Source organism: Hypoxylon trugodes (genome assembly GCF_022578975.1).
Source record: "Hypoxylon trugodes strain CBS 135444 unplaced genomic scaffold F4822scaffold_13, whole genome shotgun sequence".
Lineage (NCBI taxonomy): Eukaryota > Fungi > Ascomycota > Sordariomycetes > Xylariales > Hypoxylaceae > Hypoxylon > Hypoxylon trugodes.
In genome coordinates, this window is record NW_026250028.1 from 327471 (window position 1) to 350282 (window position 22812).

The 22812-nt window shown below is 46.6% G+C and overlaps 5 protein-coding genes and 1 non-coding gene across 6 annotated transcripts; 5 read left to right on the forward strand and 1 right to left on the reverse strand.

The window, feature by feature from the left end:
- Positions 1-361: 361 nt before the first annotated feature.
- F4822DRAFT_98155 (uncharacterized protein) lies at positions 362-3335 on the reverse strand. Its single transcript, XM_051464272.1, has one exon. The coding sequence runs from the start codon at positions 3093-3095 to the stop codon at positions 726-728; it is 2370 nt and encodes a 789-aa protein (XP_051308612.1). The 5' UTR covers positions 3096-3335; the 3' UTR covers positions 362-725.
- Positions 3336-9317: 5982 nt separating this feature from the next.
- F4822DRAFT_98365 (uncharacterized protein) lies at positions 9318-13254 on the forward strand. Its single transcript, XM_051464275.1, has one exon. The coding sequence runs from the start codon at positions 9472-9474 to the stop codon at positions 13240-13242; it is 3771 nt and encodes a 1256-aa protein (XP_051308613.1). The 5' UTR covers positions 9318-9471; the 3' UTR covers positions 13243-13254.
- Positions 13255-15602: 2348 nt separating this feature from the next.
- On the forward strand, positions 15603-17271 carry F4822DRAFT_98381 (glycoside hydrolase family 18 protein). Its single transcript, XM_051464276.1, has one exon. The coding sequence runs from the start codon at positions 15781-15783 to the stop codon at positions 16822-16824; it is 1044 nt and encodes a 347-aa protein (XP_051308614.1). The 5' UTR covers positions 15603-15780; the 3' UTR covers positions 16825-17271.
- A 645-nt stretch (positions 17272-17916) lies between these two features.
- On the forward strand, positions 17917-20196 carry F4822DRAFT_422743 (Di-copper centre-containing protein). The gene is made up of 7 exons (XM_051459917.1): positions 17917-18035; positions 18182-18636; positions 18700-18846; positions 18909-19158; positions 19220-19407; positions 19493-19733; positions 19797-20196. The coding sequence occupies exons 2-7, from the start codon at positions 18533-18535 to the stop codon at positions 20106-20108; spliced, it is 1242 nt and encodes a 413-aa protein (XP_051308615.1). The 5' UTR covers positions 17917-18035; positions 18182-18532; the 3' UTR covers positions 20109-20196.
- A 630-nt stretch (positions 20197-20826) lies between these two features.
- Positions 20827-20915, forward strand: F4822DRAFT_t128. Its single transcript has one exon. It is a non-coding gene; the product is annotated as a tRNA-Asp (tRNA).
- A 796-nt stretch (positions 20916-21711) lies between these two features.
- Positions 21712-22699, forward strand: F4822DRAFT_435217 (uncharacterized protein; the record flags this gene model as incomplete). Its single annotated transcript, XM_051462133.1, has 2 exons — positions 21712-22500; positions 22583-22699. The coding sequence occupies 2 exons, from the start codon at positions 21712-21714 to the stop codon at positions 22697-22699; spliced, it is 906 nt and encodes a 301-aa protein (XP_051308616.1).
- Between the last annotated feature and the right edge of the window lie 113 nt (positions 22700-22812).

Consider the following 22812-nt stretch of genomic DNA (forward strand, 5'->3'; position numbering starts at 1 on the left):
ACCCGATCGGGCGATAGTTAATATACATGCCTTTTATATGATATAGGTAGGTATATAAGCGACTTGTAGGAAGATTCAAGACTATATGTATGCCATATATGTCATGATAATCAAATGGTACCTCAGAGTTGTGAAATGGGCAAGTGATGTTGTTTTTCTTAGATTTGGGGTTATAGCCTAATATTATATATTTCAACCAACGTCTCGGGGCGTAGTTGACGTAAATTTAGGGCGCCATGGCACTAAAAGCGCCAGAGATTAGGTATTAACTATAGGTGACAGTTAGTGTTGTACAACTCCAAGACAACAGAAAATCAATGGGAGTAATAAAATAAATATTGATTTCTCCATAAATGGCATTATATAGCTTTTCTAATAAATACCTAGGTAAATAAAAGCTATTTTACTACTAGACAGCATCTGTATATTTATCTTTCATATCATCTCTCTTTCTCGTGAAAATGTATCCAGTAACGCCATTCCAATGACTTCGTAGACCCAATCAACCCGCAAAGCTATTTAGATACCCAACCGCTGTATCATAAGTAAATCATACAATTCTACCCTCCGAATAGGCACTATCCCCTATCCATTGCAAGTTCGGAGGTCTTCTGCTGTGCTCATTTGATGCTTTTCCTGCTTTATCTAGGTCTTCTTGAACAATGAGACGTGACGAACGCTCCCGATATGCAACAACTGGAATCTATACGTTATTGCTTTGTCCTTCAAATAGCCCAACTACCTCTCCTAGCTCGAACACCCCAGGCCATCTCGCCAGTCCCAGCGTCGTTAAGACTCGGATGTTGGCGTGCCCATTCCCGTATGTAGAGCTTGAGCGCGATCCAACGAGGCGGTTTCGGTTTTCTGCGTGAAACTCGTGTTATCCTTTCATCCTCCTCGGGTGTGCGCAATGGCGTCTCCTCGCCACTATCCGAATCTATCGCGGAACTTCCTTTAGAAACGCTCATTTCCATTTGCAGCATAAAGCCTTTCTCAACCTTGAGATTGTCATCCTTACGTAGTTCATGGATGTCGATCCCGCTAATCTTGCTTAACTCAAGATCAAAGGCACGCGCGGTAGCGGGATATCCGAGACTAATATAATTGTAGACTTGCGTAACAAATTCATCGTCAAACTCGGCGGCGATGATCTCCTCGAGCTCCTTACGCGCCTTTTCTTTCTTAAGTCGTTCGTCAAGCCCCGAGAGTATATATTGGCCCCTGCTGTTGCGATGTGATGGAGATGTCGCTCCAGGAGATTGCGTACCAGTCATGACACCACTAATGCTCACAGAATCGCCAAATGCGGCCGCAAACGGGTCCTGAGGTGTGTCCTGGGGAGTCATAAGGAGATTCGGCCCCGGGTGAGGGGTTTCTATGTTGTTGGTTTTGGCGGAACAATACCCACGCCAGAGTCCTGTACTGCCGGTAACGTCCCGTTGTTGCTCCTCGGGCTTATCGAGAACACAATATCGCTGGGTTGGCTCCATGCGCGTTTGCTTCGGGCTGGGACATATACGGAACTCGAGATCACCGCCGAGCATGGGCGGGGAAGCGGCCATACGCATCCTCCGCATCTGAGGGTCTTCCGGCTCGTTTGCACGGAAAGCAAAGGGGATGCCGAATGGGCTAGCACGGAGGCCAGTCTCCGGTGCGTGATGCGGCGAAGGTAGATGAGGATGAGAGTCTACTCTAGCCAACAAGGCTGGTGAAGATGCACTCAGTACTGGACTTGTAGTATCCTTCATACTTTCATCATATGAAGTTCGGAATGCAGATGTAGTCCATAGTGGATCCGCAGGCGGAGGGGCTAAGTCCATATGGTCCGAGCCTTCGTCGATACTCATCCTCTCTTGCCTATTGTGAGCTAGCTTTTCAGCATGCGCTCGCATTTCTTTAACGGCCCAGCCCGGGTCGGATTCCTTGCGTCGCAAAAGCTGCGAAGTGCCATGTCTTAATCGTTCGTCCAAAGGATCGTCATCTTCCGAATTATCTCTCACGAGAAAATGCTCCACACCTTCGGGTCGTACACCATTGGGGAACGCTGCCATGGCCGATTCTAGCTCACGTTGCCTGTGTGCCTCCCTTGCAGCCACCGCTAACAAATAACCCGAAAATTCCTCGTCACACGACTCCCGCCTATCACGAAGATGGGGCTTTCTGCTGCTCCACGAATCACCATCGTCATCCTCTTCTTGTTCCGGGATCCCGCTAGACAGGGCTGGCGCCCCAAGATTGAGGGCGGGAGCATCTGCAATATCATCATTTTCTTCGGAAGACTTTTCTGATTCGGATGACATTATAGTATCAAGGTCGGGAGTATATGATTGTCGTGTGCCTCTCCGGGTATTAGGATGTGGTTTCATGGATTGCTGTCGGCGCGGCGTTAGAAGACCCTCGCCCTCGCTATTGGCGTTTGGTACGCCAGCAACGGCAGGGCGAGGGGCAGCTTTTCGCTTCGGTTTCGGGGCATAGATGTGGTTTGTACCCGGTGTAATATCCGTTTTGTCTACTGGCTTTGTAGCTGGGCCCGGTTGATCGGCCTTCTTTGACCTTCGCGTGGTTTCAATCAATTGCGGTGCAAACTTCCTCCTCGGTTTGTTCTGCGAATTTTCGCGCTGTTTTGAGCCAGCTCGTTGTTCCTCTAAATAGAAGGATGATTGTGGGGTTGTCGGTGAGGGGTCTGGCGTCAATTCGGCGGTGGGGCCTATGGGATTCTTTCTGTTGTTGCTTACTCTGTACGAATCGAAAGTGGTTTCAATAGGGACAGGAGCAAAACGTCTCGCGGGCTTAAGCGGCTGCGGTGGAGGTGGAGGTGGAGGTGGTGCATCTGGCATTTCGGTGTCGTTGACTTGGACCGAGACATCTCTTGTAGTCCGCCTGGTTGAGTTGACCGTAGAATCCGGTGGTGTTGAGGCCTGCTTCTTACTCGAGGATGACTTCACAGATTCTTCAACAAGCTGAGGGGCGAATTTCCTGCGTGGCTTTGTTGCGGGTGCGGGTTGTGGATGGGCAGTCGCAGGAGAATCAGAAGTAGTAGTAGTATCGGCGGATGTCGTAACATCACGCATTGGCTCGTCTTCACCGGATGCCATCTTGGAGTGTGTATTCTGCTTGCTGACGAACACACGGCGCAATCATTAATCTAGATGGGATAGGGAGGTGAAATAATACTAAAATCATGTATTGATAACGAGTTGCACAGTGGACAACACAGAAAAGGATGAAATAGATTAAAATTCTTGAAGTTATCGACAAAACAAGGAAAATGATGGAATAAGAGGAGCAAACAAGTAGCACTAGCAGCAGCAGCAGTAGCAGTAGTAGTGACAGCAGTAATAGTAAAGCGTTGGCTCCGATTCTAGAAACAGTTAATACTTAACAAATCCCCCTAGCTTTTTAGCCCCGTGACGAAAGATGGCCATGGATCAGAGAACCCACGAACGACGCACCGCTAGTTTTGCATTGAGGAGTCCCGCGGTCTCCTCCGGGCGGTGGGGGATGTGGATTTGCGGGTGGGCAGAGTGGAGCTGGCTAAGGATTAAAAAAGAGCGGCCTAGAGTAGAAAAAAAGGACTAAAGGGGAACTGGTAGCGGTAGCTTCGTGTTGGCATTGTGGGATGGAAAATGGCGATCTTTGTGTGGATAGGATGGGAATGGATGAGCCGGTACCGACCCAGAACGTTCTTGAATTGCCATTGGGGCCATTGGGGCTGAAGATATGGGGAACGAATGGGATACCTGCATGCCATGTACATGTAACAGTAAGTACCTACATATATATATTATGTATACGTAGACATTACTATCCATTGTGGCAGATCATGCACTGTATAAGATAGATGCAGGAGCCATTGTCCAATAGATGTGTGTAGTGGAGGAGATTATGTTCCAGCGTAAGGAAGAAGAGGATAAAAAAAAGTTGAAGAGGGAAAGGAATAAGGTCGTCCGGTTTCGCAGCTGGGCGAAATTCAATTTGGAAAAAGAGTGAACCTTCCCTATCAAACCATTGTGGAATAGACTTTTGAGGTAAGGGATTGGAGTAATAAAGTTCTAATAAACTCAGATTTCGTGGAGTTAATTGCTATAGCTAAGTACCTTGATGTACATGAGATATGAATAATATTGAATAAAATTAATTACCTACCTATTACACGTTTGTATTACAACCTTAGGTTACTCTTGTGATATCTTGACTTCGTAATGCTCGATTCGAATTGACTTTTTTCTTTTTTTCTATGGAGGGGTTCCTGATAGCGAACATGTTGTATTATACAGTGTGACCCCGCATATTTATACATGCATGAAACGAAGCCATGAGCTTGCGACAGGTACCGTACGACTAGGTACTTCCTTGTAACTAGCCCCAGACTTACATCCATCTCATTTTCATTACACACACAGACACAACACGTGTACCAGGGGAAGACCTTGCAGACCGACATTTTAGGGTATGCGCTTCAAGAACGTTTCCCATCCGAAAGTTGTTTAACATTCTTAAATTGTCTCTTTATTAATCTTCATATCGAAGGTCGGAAATCTATATATTTGTATACCATCCTCTTTTTGTAGACACATAATGATATCCGATAGATTTTACTAGATCCTGCAATTGGGTACGGGTTGTGGCATAAGATAATAAAGCCGGGATATCTATTTGAATCAAAGTCCTGACATCATTTGGCGTAGTATAGACATAATCGCAGGTCTAGCCAGTTCGAATCGGACTTAAATCGGACTTGACACACATATTCCTTACATCTTTGTTCAACTATACGCGTTTACACAAAGAATCATTTTTAACTCTTTGGTTGAGGTTTCACTTAATATTATACACGTGTATGGCATGGCGTTCCTGATATTGACTTTATTTGTTTAATAATTAGATTAACGAGATCTCGGGAATTTTTAGTCTGAGCGAAAGTTCGCATGTGTTGTTTTTACACCGCCTATCGGATCTACTGTACAGTAGCACTTTTATCTAAAGTTATCTCATCTGAACTCGGTCACATGTACGCGCTCAGATACATTTCTAGCTCTGGGGGTGCATATTTTACATGTTTTACATATTTTAGTAGGCTAACTCGTACAATGTCTTACCCCGTATTTAGTCACTGAAACAAATAAGCAGTAGACCTTTTCATAATCTTTCTCAATTCATATTCGCGAAAAAAATGAAGTTTTTGAAATAACATCGAGATCTGTGGATATCCCTTACCGAATTGATGAAGCTGCGTCATCCCGGCACTAATCCAATTACGAGATTGACTATATCTCTAGCAAGCAGGTTATGGAAATGTCTACTCGTTTCCGTCGATAATAAATAGAACTAGATAACTATTAGCGGCCGGATAGACCTACCGTATTAGGGCGACTAAGGTAGTTTAGAAGAATCGCCTCCCTTCGTGGCTGTTAGGCTACCTTGGCAGCTTACCTGTCGTCGTCATTGACCGGTTACGACAAAAATGCCAAAATACTTGTCTATGAAGTTGCCAATTCATTTAGGATATGGTACATATATGTTGGTTTACGACTGGTGCATTTCCCCCAAATTTCCGATTTTCGTACCGGCATGAAGTTGAAATATCTGGAGATTAGAGCTTAAAGGAATATAAGAATCCTCAGCTGATTCTGTAACGATTAGGGATCTCGTATGACTGCTAAGATGGGGTTTTATTTTACGCTCCTAAGCACGGGCACATAGAGTCTTCACTATTGGCTCATCTTCGCCTCCGCTCCTCCGCGTACGTTGTTGCAGCATAGCCGGGTCTCGATGGTTCTACCGGCTGTTCCACTGTTCCGGACCTCCCTCGTGCAGCTCCGGGATTCATTGCTTGTTGATCGCATTGACCAAATAGTGGTCCGCCTGCGAACAGGCCAACGTGCACCGCGAAGTCGCAAGTCATTGCGCAAGGGAGAGAGAAATGTGTAATCTCATCTTGCCTATCCCTTTCTTCCTTACTATATTGATTATAATGGAGATTCTCTTAATATATCGAATCCTACGTGAAGACTGCGCTGTATATGTTCATGACAACTGACAATAAAGAATCCGCAAGGCTTGAAGAGAAATTTTTGGATACCCATTCTGCGGTATAAATCTGATGCCCTCCTAGATAGTGTCACGCGAGCAGATGTAGTAGCCGTGGAGACGCACTCAACGGACAGGATGCAGGCACGCACGTACGCCCGCGCCCGCGCGCAACGATGCGGCGCCTGAGATGACAGCTCGTCTAGGGAGATGAGAGTGGAGGAAGCCAGCATCATCATGTCAAGGGAACGTATCACGATAGGACAAGTTTGGGGGCTTTGTACGATAAACCTCGACCGCCACGAGCCGAGACAAGTTTTCGGTGCTACATTTTAATTTCCCCAGCGTAGGACAGACTCCATCTATCGCCGCCATTTCCGTCCAGCCTACATGGAGTTTTATCGCTTCCCTCGATCTGAAAAAGTGAAGTTACTTTCGGTGTTGGGTTGAGTCGATCATAACCCCCAGCTAATCCGAATCATACCTAGTATATGAGAATCCATATTCGTGCCGACCCGATAAAATGCAATATGCCCCACGGATGTCAAAGCTGCGCACAGTCTTTCCAACCAAGCAATCTTGGGTAATTAGGAGGTGCCGGGTTGAACCGTTCCTTGAATGCCACGGGGTTGTTGCTGATAACCCGATAGATCAACATTCGATGGTAAGTAACCAATCCGTAAGGCTATTAGGTACCTATCTACCTACCAACTCCGACACCTGGTCATGCCAAGAGATATGAAGCTTGATAGTATGATGCCTATCTGATAAATAAAGCTTTGTCGATGTTGCAATTGAAAATCCTATCAACCTCGAATAGGATAACAGGGTACGTAGATGGCAACAACCTTGCCGGGTGTCTTGTAATTACCTGTGTGACGCGACACACGGCTGTGATATTAAGCAAATACCCGATATGCGTCATTTAAGGTCGACAGGCAGTTTCAAAATGAATCCCTTAGGAATGAGTAGAATTTGGGAAAGGAAAGCCGGTGATAATGGCTTGATAATACCTCATGTTGAATCTCATCATTGTCTCATATTGTCAGCTTCTGCGTTTCGAGATAACTGACACTTTGAGCTCAACAAAAAACCTGCGCAGGTATACTCCATCTAGCTGCAGGCGGATATTGGCGCGATCGCAATATAACGAATCATTAGATATTGCACTTGATCCGATCAATTTTCGGGTACCTAGGTAGTATCCATGGAGTTATCCTGCCTCTGTCACATGTCACATGCATGTTGGGCTGCAGATGTAACGGGGCGTGATAGTATTAGGCTGTGACGTTGGCGGTAATTATTTTGTTTAATTTTCGAGATAGCTAGATGGATACCTACTTTATGATAAGTAGGTAGTTGAAGTGGGTAGCATCTTGGAGATTAGAGATGCAAAAATAATAGAAGATCTAAGTCTATCATGTTGAAGTTCGCATTCTTTTATTAGCCTTCAGTTTTGGATCGTGTAGTTCCACGCGGGACGTTGAACTGTCCAATCGTTCTGATAGAAATTAGTAACGATAACATCGACCTAAAATCGCGGAACTCCACCAGAATCCACTTCGCACAGACATAGTCAGGCCAACCATGACGTATCTCTCGTCGCAGTGCATATCTCTAAGCTCGGAGTTTGAAGGGATAAAGAGGTTGGTAAGAGGATAGATCGCGATGCTGAGGGGGGGGGACCTAGCTCTATAGTTGAGACAATAACTTGTTAAACTATCGAATCACGTCTCGTTGCGGTGAAGCCTGAAGCCTAAGAGCAAACTCAATTTGCTAATGAATAAAAATGTAAAGCTTTGGTTAATTACTCTCCCTTTCTTTACACTTATATAGAGACTTGGAAACGCATTTTATTAAGAATAACTTCTTACAAATGACTATAAATTTATAAACTTTCCCACTACATGAAACTACTTACATAACTTAAGTTGAGCTAGACGAACATGGATGATAAAACAGCTAAATATTTAGTGTAAAAATTGTCGAGGTCCCGTAGAGGATCACCACCTAAGAACTTTAGCCTCCTCTTCTTCGTATTCCGCAAATAAGAACAACTATCGAACTGTTACTCTTAGATAATTACTTGCATTCGTAATATAAACTATTACTTAAGGATACCTAGATATACCCATTAGATACCTAAGTATGTAGGTTATTGTCTATTGTTAGGATTTTGGAACGTACAAAACATTGAAGAAAGATAAAAGGGGGAAAGCAAAGAAGTGATAGTGGCGAGTTTCTTCCCCCAGAAAGATCAACAGCCCTGAAGCTCTGGACCAATTTTTTCCCTTTCTTCTTACCCCCCTGTCTTCCCACCCCTGGCTTACTTACCGATTATCTGCAAAAGCGTGATAAACCCTGCAATAAACCTGGTCACTATCCGTACCGCTAAACCCATTTCGTGTAGATAAGCTGGACAAGTAACTTCGTAGCTGCATGAAAAAAGCCACTGGACATAAGCCACATGGACTCTGAATTGGCAGCACGAGGACAAACAGTGTGCTAATAGTGTCGTAAGAGCCTATTAGAAGCGTTAGATTCGTCGAAATCCGTCAAAAAGCATAAGAAAAATCTTAAAATCATTCAGGCACAATCAACAATCAATGACATTCTCCATTCCCCATTTTCTCTCTCCATTCCTCTTAGCCTATAACATCTAACCTCTAACTCTCAGCTTTCGGTCCTCTCCACGATCCATGCGCTCTGTACGGCATACATACCGTCAAACTGTTTGACTATTCATCTGCCGCCCGATCCCGCGTTTCGTTTCCCGTTGAACCCGTTATTACCTATTCTCTACTTTTTTTCTTCTTGCCCACCCTTTTGCAGCGTCTATCACAAAGAGTTGCAGATGTACACCATCGTCACCAACTTGACAAGGATCACGACCCGGTCTTAATCCTAGCTATCATGGAAAATTAATTGATTGACTGAAAAAAAATATTATTATCGGCCAAAGCAGCAACAATAGCAAGCGGGACTGGGATCCGATTCGATTTTCTTATTATCTTTTTTGGAGTCTCTTTTTTCTTTATTGTCCAGTCGAGGGCAACTTATCGCATCCATATTTTGCTTTACTTGTCTGCTTACTTTTTTTTCTCTTCTCCATGGACTCTTTTGATTTACCATCTGATCTATATTATTTCTGCATTGCGACTATATCCTGTCAGATCTGTCTTGAGCTACCTTAAACTTGTGTTCCTACCATAATCTCTTGTCCTTCCTCTGTACTCAACTCGAAACCTATTGTCTTTTTGGAATTTTGCGCTCGAGTTACTATAACATTTTGGACGACGCACATGCACGACGTATTACCTGCGCCCGCGGCCCGCCTTGTTTGGTTCCTCCCCCCGCTATAGTGGCCGTTATTTGAGAGATCGCTTCCCTCTGTTTGGACAGATTTGGAACGGGGCGATAAACCCAATAGCCTACTAGAATATGGCCGCGATGTATGGCGAACTGCCCCAGCATGATAACGATGACGACGACCGAAACAATGGCCGATCTCCTTCATTTTCGCTCTCTCCCGCACGCTCGTCATCACCTATGCCTTTTCTCCCGACCGTTGAATCGACATTTACTCCCTTATCGATGGATAGCGATTTCTATTCTAGCATTGGAGGAGGAAAAGATCGTGATTTGGCCGAAAATGAATCCCAAATAATAAGAAGCCACAAAAAAACCAATAGTAGCACGGCCACAATGGGGTCCGGAGCAAGGGCCAGCGTCGGGATTGGCCTCACCAACATGGTCCAATCATTATCGCCAGCACGAGCCACACGTAACGGTCGGAACGAATACGGACTCGTGTCTCCTGATACTGCTCCATCTTCCCCTTCTTCGAGTTCGAACCCCGACAACGCTGGTTCAACCCCAGATCCCAATCTTGTCGCCGAGAGAAATTCTGCATCTAAATATGTTGGGACTGATTCCCCAAACTCAAGAGCGACGAGTGGAACTTCGGGAGGAGACTCGCAGGTAAAAGAGATATCGTCCCTACAGCGTCAGCTGTACTCGCCGCAGCCCCTTATCATCAAGCCGAAACCTCTTGTTAGAACTGCTTCCACAAAAAGTGTTTCACTGCGTCATCCCACCCCTGATCTAAATACCAGATCCTCGTCTTATGCAACTAATATTGCCCAATTGGAGGCCACCGCTGAAAAGCTTTCGATGACCTCGTCCATTGAAGACGCCATCCGAGATCTGCACGAGGAACAAAAACGGAACGATAGTCGACGGTCTTCCATCTTGGCTGCGAGCATCGGCTCAATCCCCGAAAACAACGAACCAGTATCCTTTCCGGTCACGAAACCATTATCCACTGCCAGTTCGATTCTCGAAACTAATAGTGCTGCACGCTACGGGGCTTACTCTCCAGCCGGCTTCATGTCACCTAATTCTTCCCTATTATCCAACCCGACGCGCTTAAGATCGGGTTCCGGTACACTCGCGAGGCCTGACGTCGAAATTGCTAGCACTGGCGCCATGTCAAGGCACGGTCCGGGAAAAAGCTCCGTGCGGAGTGTCAGGTCCGCTTCCAAGCCAACCTTGACAGATATTGCCGAGATGGAGCCCACATCACTCACGCCAGCAGCCATGGATGCAGCGGACAAATTGCCCGAGGAACCAGAAATCGATCAGACGTTACACATACCACATATGGAGGATGTTGACCTCACACCTAATGCAGAACAATACGGCAAATCGGGTGGCTATGATTATTGGGATCAAGCTGTTGCTGAAACTCAAAAGGGTCAAGGGACTCATGACGAAAACGACAGGCCGCCGACGGCCGCTGGATCTACTGGTACTTTTGAACAGGCCGAGCAAGCTTTCGCGAATTTCGATGGTGCCCATTGTCCATCGGATGTCGATTTGGAGGAATCGCTATTTATGCCTTCGTCTTCGAATTGGCCGCCAGCAGATGCTCCGTTCTTGCGGCCTTTCGACTTGGAACCTTCTAGGGATGAAGAGGAGCCGGATCGTTCGAGGCCTGTTATATCGGGTCCAATCGGCCCACCAACTGTGAGACCAAAGTCATACTTAGATCCCGAGACTGGCGAGACGATGCTCTATTATCCAGCTCGCGTTCCGTTAATGCTCAATTTGCCACAAAAGCTGTCCAAGAAACCGAAGGCTGAAGTACGGGAGACACGTAGATCTCAGATCCTGGATAAGATGGCTGGAGGAGACCGCAAATCTGGTGCTACTTGGTTACCAGAGTATCTTCCGGAGCCTGCGTTTGAACCATTGGGACCCAATTCCGACTCTTTCACTCCAGCACCTCCTACTGGTCCTGGTGCGGAATCACATATACGGCCGGTTTCAAACGACCAGCGCGAACCCGAGGGCCAGCCTACCGCCGAGCCTGGATTGACGGATGAAGCACGCAAGTCTCGCATATCAGTTCTTAACCAAGACAAACGGAAGTCGAAAGTTCCTAACTTGGATGGTTTACCGCCACAACTTCGCGCAAGCGCCTTTTTCGACTTGCCTTCTGAGGTGCCAACTATTCAGCTTAAAGATGGCTCCGCAATGGCGACTCTCGATAGTATTCTAGACGCATCAGCGAAGGCACCCGTATCCGCTTTTACCGACCACGCTTTCGCTGGATCTTTAGGGTCTGAGGTTTATGGCGTCGAAAAGAAGCGCAAGTCGCATATGAAGCGCGCTAGTGCTACTGACTTACTAGAGCCTAAGAAACGCAGCTCCTTCTTACACCTTAGGAAGCCTAGCGCTCTAAGCCGGCATTCCGATTCCCGGGAGGAGCGGCGTAATACTATCGCCGGAGGTACGAAGGCGGGTAGCATTCCAGGTAACGGACCAGAACAGGATGAGGAAAGACAACGGTTGTCTGGCTCTATTGACGGCCGAGCGGTACCCGAGCACGAAGGAGAAGATGAAGAAAGCGAAGGGGAAGAGGCAGTCTATAATGGCCCGCCCACGACGTTATTGGCTGAATTGCAAATTCGAAAACAACAACAAAAGCTCCGTACCCGACCAGTTGCTTCTGCTTATCCGAATGGTCTACACTCTACGCTCCTAGAGATGGATGCGGTCGCCCAAGTTGAGCACGACGCCCGCAAAGGCAAGAAGATAAACCTTGCTTGGGAAGACCCCAATGCGGGTCCTGTCGATAATTCGGAAGACGAAGATACGCCGCTAGGTTTGCTCATGGCTGCTAAGGGGCAAAACAACGATATGATCGCCGCCATTGCTGAAGTAAACCGACCGCCTGGTCTAATGGAACGACGTGATATGGAAGACAATGAACCGCTAAGCCGGCGCCGGGATCGTCTCCAAGGAAGGGAGGTTGGCCCAATGAAGCGGCAGAGCATGATGACACTTGGCCAGAACTTTCAAAATATGAACGGTAGCCTAAGGGCTCCAAGTCCGCAACTCCGTGTACATACCCCTGAGGAAGAAGAGGTTGAAGGTGAAACCCTCGGGGAACGCATGCGCCGCCTCAAGGCCCGCGAACAAAATTCTTTACCTCAGGCTAGGCCAGTCAGCTCCGCATTTTCAGCCGAGCTTCTTAGCCAGTTAGGCGACACATTCAAAGAGGACGAAAGCGAAAGCAAGAGCCAAGGTAAACCAAAGGCCCCGGCCAAAGAAGAGGAAGAGACCTTGGGACAGCGTCGACGTCGGTTACAAGCAGAACGTGAAGCCCGCGAGCGCGCAATGACTAGTAATATGCTTACTGGTGTAACGCCCGAAGTGGCCACATCGAAACTCACGAAACGCCATTCTCTAGCTGATGTGCTTGGCGCGGGTGGATCGAAAACTGTTCTAAGGGATCCCAGGGCGGACGCGGCAAGAGCAAGGCAGGAGGAAGCAGCTCGCTACCAACAAGATCAAGATCGTAAGCTAGCGGCACTTCGCAGTCAGATGCCTTCCAGTCTTAGTACACCGAATTTAAACCTACCTGGAGGCTATATGGCCGGTCGATTCAATGATGGTACTGGCGGGGGCGTCGGTCATCCACGGACGACGACGGCTATGAACGGATATGCTGGTCAGGGTACGGGAATGAGTACTGCCATGCTTAATCATGGACGAATGAATAGCGGAATGATGGGAAATGCTTATCCTACCGGACCAACTATGGGAAGCCCGATGCCTCCGTACGGCACACCAAATGGATACGGTACCCAAGCACCCGGTCAAATGGACAGAGTAGAACGATGGAGGCAGAGCGTTCTACCTTAAGGTCCCCCTTTTAGCCTCGAGCATCACATTTCGAGGCTCACTAGAGCGAACAATTCAACGACACCTGCTGTATTATGCAAGCATCGCGTCGGCGTTACACTATAGGTTTGGGAGTATTCTTTTTTGGATCTTGCATGGTGGGCATCACTGGGGGTAGCATTGGAGTTCGAAAAAGAAAAGTACACGTGTTGCATATATAGGAGGTATACATATATAATGTCATGTAAACATATAATCAGCGGGTGGCGATGTTGGAAGGACGGACGGCGACGCATTCAGATATATATAGGTATGTTGCATATTGTATACAGCGATTTAATAGACACAATAGTCCATATATGTTATTATTACTCATTACAAGACTTAGCCTTGGTTTTTTTAAGCTCAAATGGCACGCAACGCGCGTTGAGCGAAATAACGATTCATTGAGGCGCCCGTGAACATTATGGCGCAATGGGTCTTCTTGAATGGAAACGCAACGACAAAGCACTAAGCCTCAACTGAAACGCCGACATGAAGTACGGGTTGTGTCGGTATACCAGCTTTTAACTTGACTATATCTGGTAAGGGGTTTGATTCGTATGTCCTTAGATCAAATTCAATAGCTGAAACTAATGGTCAAAATAGCTTTCAGTACGACTTTAGGAGACATTGTATCCGCCAAGAAGTACGATGATGGTATTAGCGTCAAAAGGAAATATCCTCGCGGGATCATATCGGGATTTAGTCAGCTTCCATCTTACCCTTCAGGCGAGTCACGCTCAGGAGATATGAACTCCGGGAAAACACGCTGCGTAGCTTATCATTGAAACAGATGTCGGTTATTCAGGCTAGTCAATAATCAGTTGCTAGTACGTTGTCCAACGGGGTTCCCCGTGGCAGGCGAGTCATGTTTATTCTGCGCATCCTCATGGCGGTTGAGCTTCACGTTTCGAATAGTATCGCAAGTAGAGATCACGATGAGAAATCTGGAGTCGACTGCTTGCAACACGCTTGGCACCCCTAGTGACCCACGGACAAGACTTTTATATATCACCTGAAAACGAAACGCCCCCGTTGAATTTTGAGCCTCCTATGTTGATCATTGCGTAGCCCGGGAGGTGTGGGACGAGATAGCGTAGTTTGAGTCTTTCTAGTCTATGATTGGCTCTTATGTCTCAAGAGTAAGACTAGTGGCATACCTATTTCTGCCTCCCGCGTGGAGGAGGTTGGGTTGAATAAAGTCAATGCCTGTCCGATGTTGAAAAATGTTGGGATGATACCTGGTCTGAATTACGTAGGGGGGCTTGGGGACTTGAGGAAGGTTTCGATCCGCCATGACGGCCCGTGAACTATAACGCCCTCTCGGCGTCTGATGTTTGAACTAATACGATATCCTTCAATATCCTTCAACTTTATTAGAGTACTAGATACAATCCAATAAAATACTAGTGTTTTCTATAACATATCATCAGAAGACTACCTTTAGTTGACAGATAGATATGGATATCGGTCAAGTCTAGTGGATGATAGCATCCATATTATTGCCTCATGGCATGAAATATGGGGAGGCATGAAGAATAGGGGTTCACGTATGTACTTAGTTACCGGACGCAGCTGAATCGTATCGTACCTAAGTACCACTTTTCCAAGCGCTTGCAGTTTAGACCACATGGCTTATCTCCAGGTATTTTCCGGGTGTTTCAGCATTCTCGAAATGTTATTTATACATATTTCTTGGGGGGCTAATTCCTTTTCATACTAGGAGCTTTGACGATGTCTTAAATTCTATATACACCACGGAACACTAATCATGCCCAAACACGACCCCTGTATAAGTAGAATAGGGGCCGCTTACTTACATTCTCGCCGTTAGATTGAAGTATGAACACATCCGAAAAAATAACTATAGGAATTATGGGTGTAGTTTAGTGAGGCATTCCCCTCCTAGTCTACTCGTACCTGGCTTTAGTGAACGCTAAGACGAGGCTCTGCGGGTCAGAGCACGACGTCGTCTCTCTCTAGTAGGCGCCCCATATTCCACTAATATTTTCCCCGTGATCTATTGGACTGATTCAACGTTTTTCTCGTGACCTTGAAAAAATATGAATCTTTCATGCACGATGTATGAAGGGAGACTTGATCTTCCCCAGGGGGGAAGAACCGATCCGGGGATGTGCCAAGCATGAAACATTTAGCCATCCATTGGAATGCTTCTAGTACAACCCCTATTAGGATACCTCCCTACTGCGTCAGTTCAGTAGTAAGTGTCCGTTCGCGCATCTTTTAGACTATTATCCTTATTGCACTCGGACGCCTCTCGGACTATGTATTTAAAGTCTTGAGTTTCCCAGCTCTTGGACCTGTTAAATTACCACTCATCACCAGCATTAAGACTGATCTTCTTCTTTCTACCTATCCTTTAGCAGAAGAAGGTCAATTCCACTTTCCTTACCTCTCTTAGGGAGTCGCACGAAGCGTGGGACTTTTCACCTAGCAGGGAAGATACTTCTCTTTCTTTATATCATCATTATATCCTTGACTTTCCCAGCGCTCATCATGTATCAATACTTCTTTCTTACTGCCCTCGTCCTATGGGCAACCGGGACCCTTGCCGGGTACAACCCCGGCGCCTCGGACAATATCGCCATATACTGGGGACAGAACTCTGCCGGCGCTGTCAATGCCGGACAGTCCCAACAATCTCTATCAGAGTATTGCTCCAACACCGAAATCGACATTATTCCCATTGCCTTCCTATCCAACTTCAACCCAATAGAATTGGACTTGACAAACATGGACGATGACAAGAACATGGGGGAGGAAATTGCTGCTTGCCAGAAGGCCGGCAAGACCGTCCTGCTATCCATCGGTGGTTCCATGTTCAACTCAGGACCCTCTGACCCCCAAGCAGCAGCGGATCAAGTCTGGAGCATGTTCGGTCCAGGCAGTGGGAACAACCGACCCTTCGGCAACACTGTTGTTGACGGCTTCGACCTGGATATAGAAGCGCCGATCCAGAACATCGCGCCCTTCGCCGCTCGTCTCCGCCAGAACATTGATAACGCCAACAACGCCGGTGGTGGCCAGAAGTTCTACCTGTCTGCGGCTCCACAATGCCCATGGCCCGACCAGAACAACGACGCTATGCTACAGGGGAACTCGGCCGTGGCTTTCGACTTCATCATGGTGCAGTTCTACAACAACGCCAAGTGCGACATCCGCGTGTTCGACGGTTCGGGCGGGACTTCGTCCCCTGCACAGGCCGGGTTCAACATGGACCAGTGGGACCAATGGGCGCATTCAAGCAAGAACCCGAACGCTAAGGTGTTCCTAGGCATTCCGGGTGGGCCGTCTGCTGTTACTTCCTCCGAGAAGGCATCGTACAAGGCTCCCGATCAATTGGGTCCTATCATCGCATACAGCAAGAAGTTTGCTAGCTTTGGTGGCGTTATGATCTGGGACATGTCTCAAGTCTGGGCGAATCCCGGCTTCCTCGATGCCATCTCGAACGATGTTAAGTGCCCCCCGGCCCAGAACGCGGCGCGCCGATCAAGCGATGCCGCGGTGCGCAGGGTGCACCAGCGGGAGTGGAAGTTGTAGGATCGATCTAGTTGGAGGAATAGTTTTTGATATCCCATTTTTGGTTAACTATGAGGGTTAGGATTTACTAATCCAAGAGGGTTAACGCGAGGTGATTCGAGTCATCAAGCGAGAACCTCATGGATTAAATGCTTTCGATGCCGATAATACCCTTTTAATTATTTTTACATACACGCATATACGGTACGGGGCGGAGCGAGAAAAAGGGGAAAAGAAAAAGCATCATTCTAGCACTGGCTAGCTAGTTGGCATGTCAGCTGGCTGGCTATGCGGATGATGGATTGGCATAACTCGGAAGCAATAACTTTCATAGATACCCAAATTCGCTGACTAGATTATTAAGGGCGGATTATATCATTTTTCATTATATAGGTAATCATTTATATTGTTTATAAATTAGTTGGATTCGGATTGCTGTTGTTCGTGATGATGATGTTTTGGGAAAGATAAGAAAAGACTTATCCCCAGCCTCCTCCTTTTTTCCCCTTCCCCCTTTTCTTTTCGTTTGCGGTGGCGGTCCGAACGCCACCCCCGCTCGTGTAAGACATTCAACTTTATCTAAGTACCTTGGTACTTTAACCCCTATTTGAATTCACAACATTCAAACAGTCGTGTTTGGCTAATTCCAACATTTCTATTCAGAGAAATTAATTATTCGCCACGATGTGAAATAGTGTTTGTCTTCTACTTAGATAATCCCCGTGCCTCAATCAATCATTAGGTGGCTTATACAAAGAAGAATGAGGGTAATTCGGCTCGTTATCAAGGCCTACGTTCATCGACGTCAGAGGCGCATTCTATCCCAGAATCAGCATGCAGGAATCCGCCAGCCGCTCACATTCATCGGACTTCTACTTCGTAAACTCCTATCTAAGGTATCCGCCCGAAAGTCATCAAAAGCAATTTCAAGCCACCTAGCTTGTACGTAAGATTTGAACGGTCACTTACGGTCAGCAACGTGCTCGAACGGGTATTTATCCAGCAGATCGTTTCATACAGACTTGGCAATGGAGTCGTTGAACCGCAGGTAGGTACCCAGGTATGTATGATAGATTGGTTACAGGCAGTTAACCTTATTTTCTTTCCATGAATAGCTACATCTTCATATACTACTATGGGTTATAGATGTTGCAGTTGCAGTATCATTTTTCAATAGCTGAGGCGTACGAGTTTTTCCGTTTTTACTTGAAGCTGTGACTTCATGACCATAGGTTGAAGCATTTCTATCATTCCTCCAGACCACTCACCTCCTCATCACCATTACACCTTGAGGTTACTCACAACACTATCATATTCCAGTGCTTCTTTCTATAAGATCTGCTCTGGACTTGCTTTACTGACCCTCAAGTACATGCAGGTGACTCAAGCACATAGGGTCCTACGTATTTGAATTACCTTTTTTAAGAATACCCCATAATCTGCAAGAAAAGATGTGACGTCCTCTGCCGAACTTTTATCCAAGTTCGATTATATTAGACATATCTGTCATTGGTCGCGTAAATGAAATTTATCCTAATCCGGGTTATGTTGCAAGTGCCGTGTGGAGGTGCAAGGACCAAACCCCAGGTCAAATTGATTGAGCCGCCATGGAAAATGTGGGCTATATATACCTCCTGGGAAATCTCCCTGCGACAGAATTATTACGAAGGGTCCTTTGATATCTCATGTTCAACTCTACCTCTGTCTCGGACTAGGTAGCTGCTTCAACATGTCGTCGATCTGGAGTTCTCTCCTGCTGTCCTCGCTCCTCGCTGGAGCTAGGACGGCGGCATTGGCCGTGCCTCCTAGTGGATGGGAATCAAAGATAGAGGTGTAAGTTTTATCCTTGCTCAGATATCTCTAGTATCTCTGATCTAACTATTAGGATTCGTATAGTATTCGCAACCCTGTCTACCCGCTTGATGTCGTAGACAAACTAGAAACGGATACCATGCCTAAGGTTGAGTCATGGTTAGCCGACAAGATTGCTGCAGGCAAGAACAACAACTGCACACTGGAGACCGCAGCTGTACGCAGGGAGTGGTTAGTATCCCGTCGTTATAATACCCGTAAAAAAGCTATTCCTTGCTCTAATATAATCACAGGAGCGACCTCAGCGAGGAACAGAGAATCGAGTATGTCGCTGCTGTGACATGCTTGATGAATAAGCCTACCACAGTAGATACGACGAGGTTCCCAGGAGCCAACAGCCGATACGACGATTTTGTCGCATACCACATGACACACGCCATGCAACTTCACGACAACCTCCACTTGTTTGGCGCTCATAAATACTACGTCTACCAGTTCGAGAAGGCTCTCCGTGAGGAATGTGGCTATACCGGCTACCAGCCTGTATGTAGACTCCATCACATATTATGGACGAAGTACTGTTGCTAACTTAGGGGCCTCGCAGTACATGAACTACGACCGTTATGCCGATGACCCAGAGAACTCTCCCTTACTCAACGGCAATGCGTCCAGTCTTGGAGGCAATGGTAAACTGGACCCCTCGTATAAGGGCGTTCCCCAGCCAGGGCGAACTCCCAACATTATCGCGTCAGGCGGTGGTGGTGGCTGCGTCACTGAGGGACCTTTCTCCGAGTATGTTTTCAAACTACTTATTATTGGCAACTACAGCCCCCCCATCTACATTCGCAGTATTTATATGTGACTAACATGGCAACAGAATGGTCGTCAGTCTCGGACCGACCTCAATGTCGATGGGTTCCAACCTTCCCAAGAACCCGAAGTCCGACGGTACGGGCAAGAATCCGCGATGCTTGCGTCGCGACATCAACAAAAATGCTCTCATGGGAGCTAGGGCTGACCGTGCTTACCATCTCATTAACGAGAATGATAACATGGACAACTTCTACAACGAATTACTAGGAACTCCGCCACCTAGAAATGACCCCTACCCCTGGGGAGTAAGTTTTCCTCCTATCACTAGCTAGGTGTGATCAAGTATCAAAGCTGACTTCTGGAATCAGATCCACACCGCAGGCCATTACGTCGCCGCCGTTGACCCCGGTGGTGATCCGATGACTTCGCCCGGTGACCCGCTCTTCTACTTCCACCACACGGCTTTGGACCGTCTATGGTGGATCTGGCAGATGCAGGACCCAGAGAACCGCCTCTATGCTATTCCGAACGTGAACATGACCATGCCTATGCACAAGCGGGCGGATGACCCCCACAAGACCATTGTTGACCTAGAATGGCTTGGTCCTCCCATCAACCTTCTGGAGACGCATGATCAGCTTGGTGGAAATGGTGGTGCTTTCTGTTATGTCTACGTTTAGTGCTGGGGATGGAGTGCTCGTATACATAGCTTAGTTACCTAGGTATTCAAGATAGCGGTGTTTATTCCAAGCTTGAATATATCCTGTCGTTAGCTACCTGTCCAACTTATGTCCTATATCCGGCTAGAAAGACATTCTATTGCTATAGTAACTCCTTCATTAGATCGTCATGGCAAGTATGGCTTCATCATTCTATCCACACCCACCGGCTTCGAATACTAAGACCACTTTTATCTAAATAGGTTTTCTAGTTTCCTTTCAATTTCCACCCCTTTCTGTGGTTCGACAAGCGAGCTAGGAGAGAGTGAGATGCCTCCGCTGCGAAACGATCCCAATTGTCGATACTAGCAAACAAGAATACCCTGGTCCTAGATTATCCAAGTCCCCGCTATTTCTTATGCTGTAGGGTTATTGGGCTTTAGAAACTCCGCGATAGAGCAACTCCGATGGGAAAGTCCGTACATTTTCCTCAAATGAAGAACATAGTTGACCGCGAAACAGCATATACCTTACGAAAATAACTCGACTAGACACGCACTACAAACTTGCTCTCGGCCGAATTGCGGATGCCTCTAGTCATAATCTAGTAGTACAAGTATCCACAGACAAACCCACATTGTCTAACACAAACCGTTATATACTATTTTGGAAATTAAAATCCTCAGTTCGTGATGGCCTCCCTCCAAGTACATCCGTGGGTGGCCTTCCTTTCAAGAAGTCTCGATTCGTCTAGTGGTTAGGATACCTGCTTGTCATTATCTAATAACGAATTCGCAGGTGGCCGGGGTTCAATTCCCCGATCGAGAGTCCTTTTTTTCTTCCTTTATTTCTTTTTTCGTTTACCTTATCCTTATTCTCTTCTATTGGATTTAGTCGAAGACAGATGTAGCGCCTGACGTTGCTGTCACGAACATATTGATGTAAGTAGCTAAGTCTTCTATCTTTAACTAATTTTGTCCATGGCCTAATTATTTGAAGACTGAGTCATTTACTTATTATCGATATTTATATGATTTTACAGGGGAGAGATAATTAGAGCCCGAACAAACACACCGACCACGTTTGTCGCTAATCTTCACGATAGCTTCCTTGTTCTAGATCATTACAACCTCACTTATCCCTCTTTACGGAATTAACGGTGTACTAATTTGGACATCTTCATCTACGGAATTTGTCATTGTGAAAAGTTAAACGTTCATGGTTAGTTACCATTGAAGTTCCATCGGGACATAGTACACTCCCATGGGCGTGAAACGATATGGTCACATCGAGTAACCAAATTTGTACTTAGTTTCCCAAATAAGTCACCACCTTGTCCTCCTCACCTCCTCCCCATCCCAAAGAATTTCAGCCTACATGCAGTGTCACCACTCATCCCATCGGCAATGGGCTAGAATCACTAGCTACGTAAGAGGATTCGTTCGGAACTAGGTACTCCGAATATCATGGATGGATCATATGTTATTTTTCGATAGCATAGGATGGTTTCCTATCAATATTAGACCTGCTAGATTGTAATTTTAGATCTGACGAAGATATTTTTGATGGTTTCGGCAATGTAAATCTTCCTACCCAGCGCCGACTACATTGAAAATAAGTCATTATGGCGCCGATAACTCGTTCGTCAGGCATCGCAGCCCTTACCGTAACTTTGCTCGCAGTATTAGGACCTGCTTTCTACCAATTTGTCTTTCCGTATCTAAATCTTCACTCATCGTCGTCGCATTTCATTTCATTTCCCCTCCCTCCATCTATCTCGAAGTTCCTCCATATCCAAGATGTCGAGCAACAGGCATCACCACCATCGTCATCATCGTTTAGCTGTCTCCCACATACCTACACAACGGAGATAATCTCACTAGACCCGCTATTAATCTACATCGACTCATTCCTCTCGCCGACCGATATCAGCGCACTCCTCGAGGCCGGCGAACCCGAGTTCGCCCCGTCGCAAGTATACAAACGCGGCCGGAACCAAGGGACATCAGATCGCACCTCATCATCCGCCGGGTTACCGCGTAACAATCCAGCTGTGCAATGTGTACTAAACAGAGCGGAAACATTCCTCGGCGCTATGCTAGATTCATCCCGCGATGATATCGGACCCCCGCAGTTGGTCCGGTATACGTCTGGTCAAAGGTTTAATAGACACCACGATTGGTATAAGAACCCGCAGCCCACGCGCAAGGGTATGCTTGGGCGTGGAAGGACGTGGAATAGGATTGCTAGTTTCTTTGCTATTTTGGAAGATCAGTGCACGGGTGGTGAGACTTGGTTCCCGTTCGTGAATACGACTGCGCTTCCGATGGTGGATGCGGAAGGTCGGCCGCTTTGGAGGAGACATGAGGATGGTGGGAGCGCGTTTAGACCTGTTGCTGGGAATGCTTTATTCGTATGTTATACCGGCTGTTTTTATCCATTGAGATTTCCCCATCCAACTCATTTGAGGTCATCGCTAACTCCTTATGCCACAGTGGGTCAATTTATTTAATAACGGTACCGGTGATGATCGGACTGTCCACGCGGGCCTACCGGTAGAGGATGGTTTGAAGACTGCGATGAATATTTGGCCTCGGAAATTCTATGAATAAGATGTGAATTGGATTGGGTCGGGTAAGGTATCGATTTTGTACTATCAGGTTTTTTACGTATTTTATATATTCGATTCCATTCGGGAGATCTCTACCCGGATCCTAAGCACGCC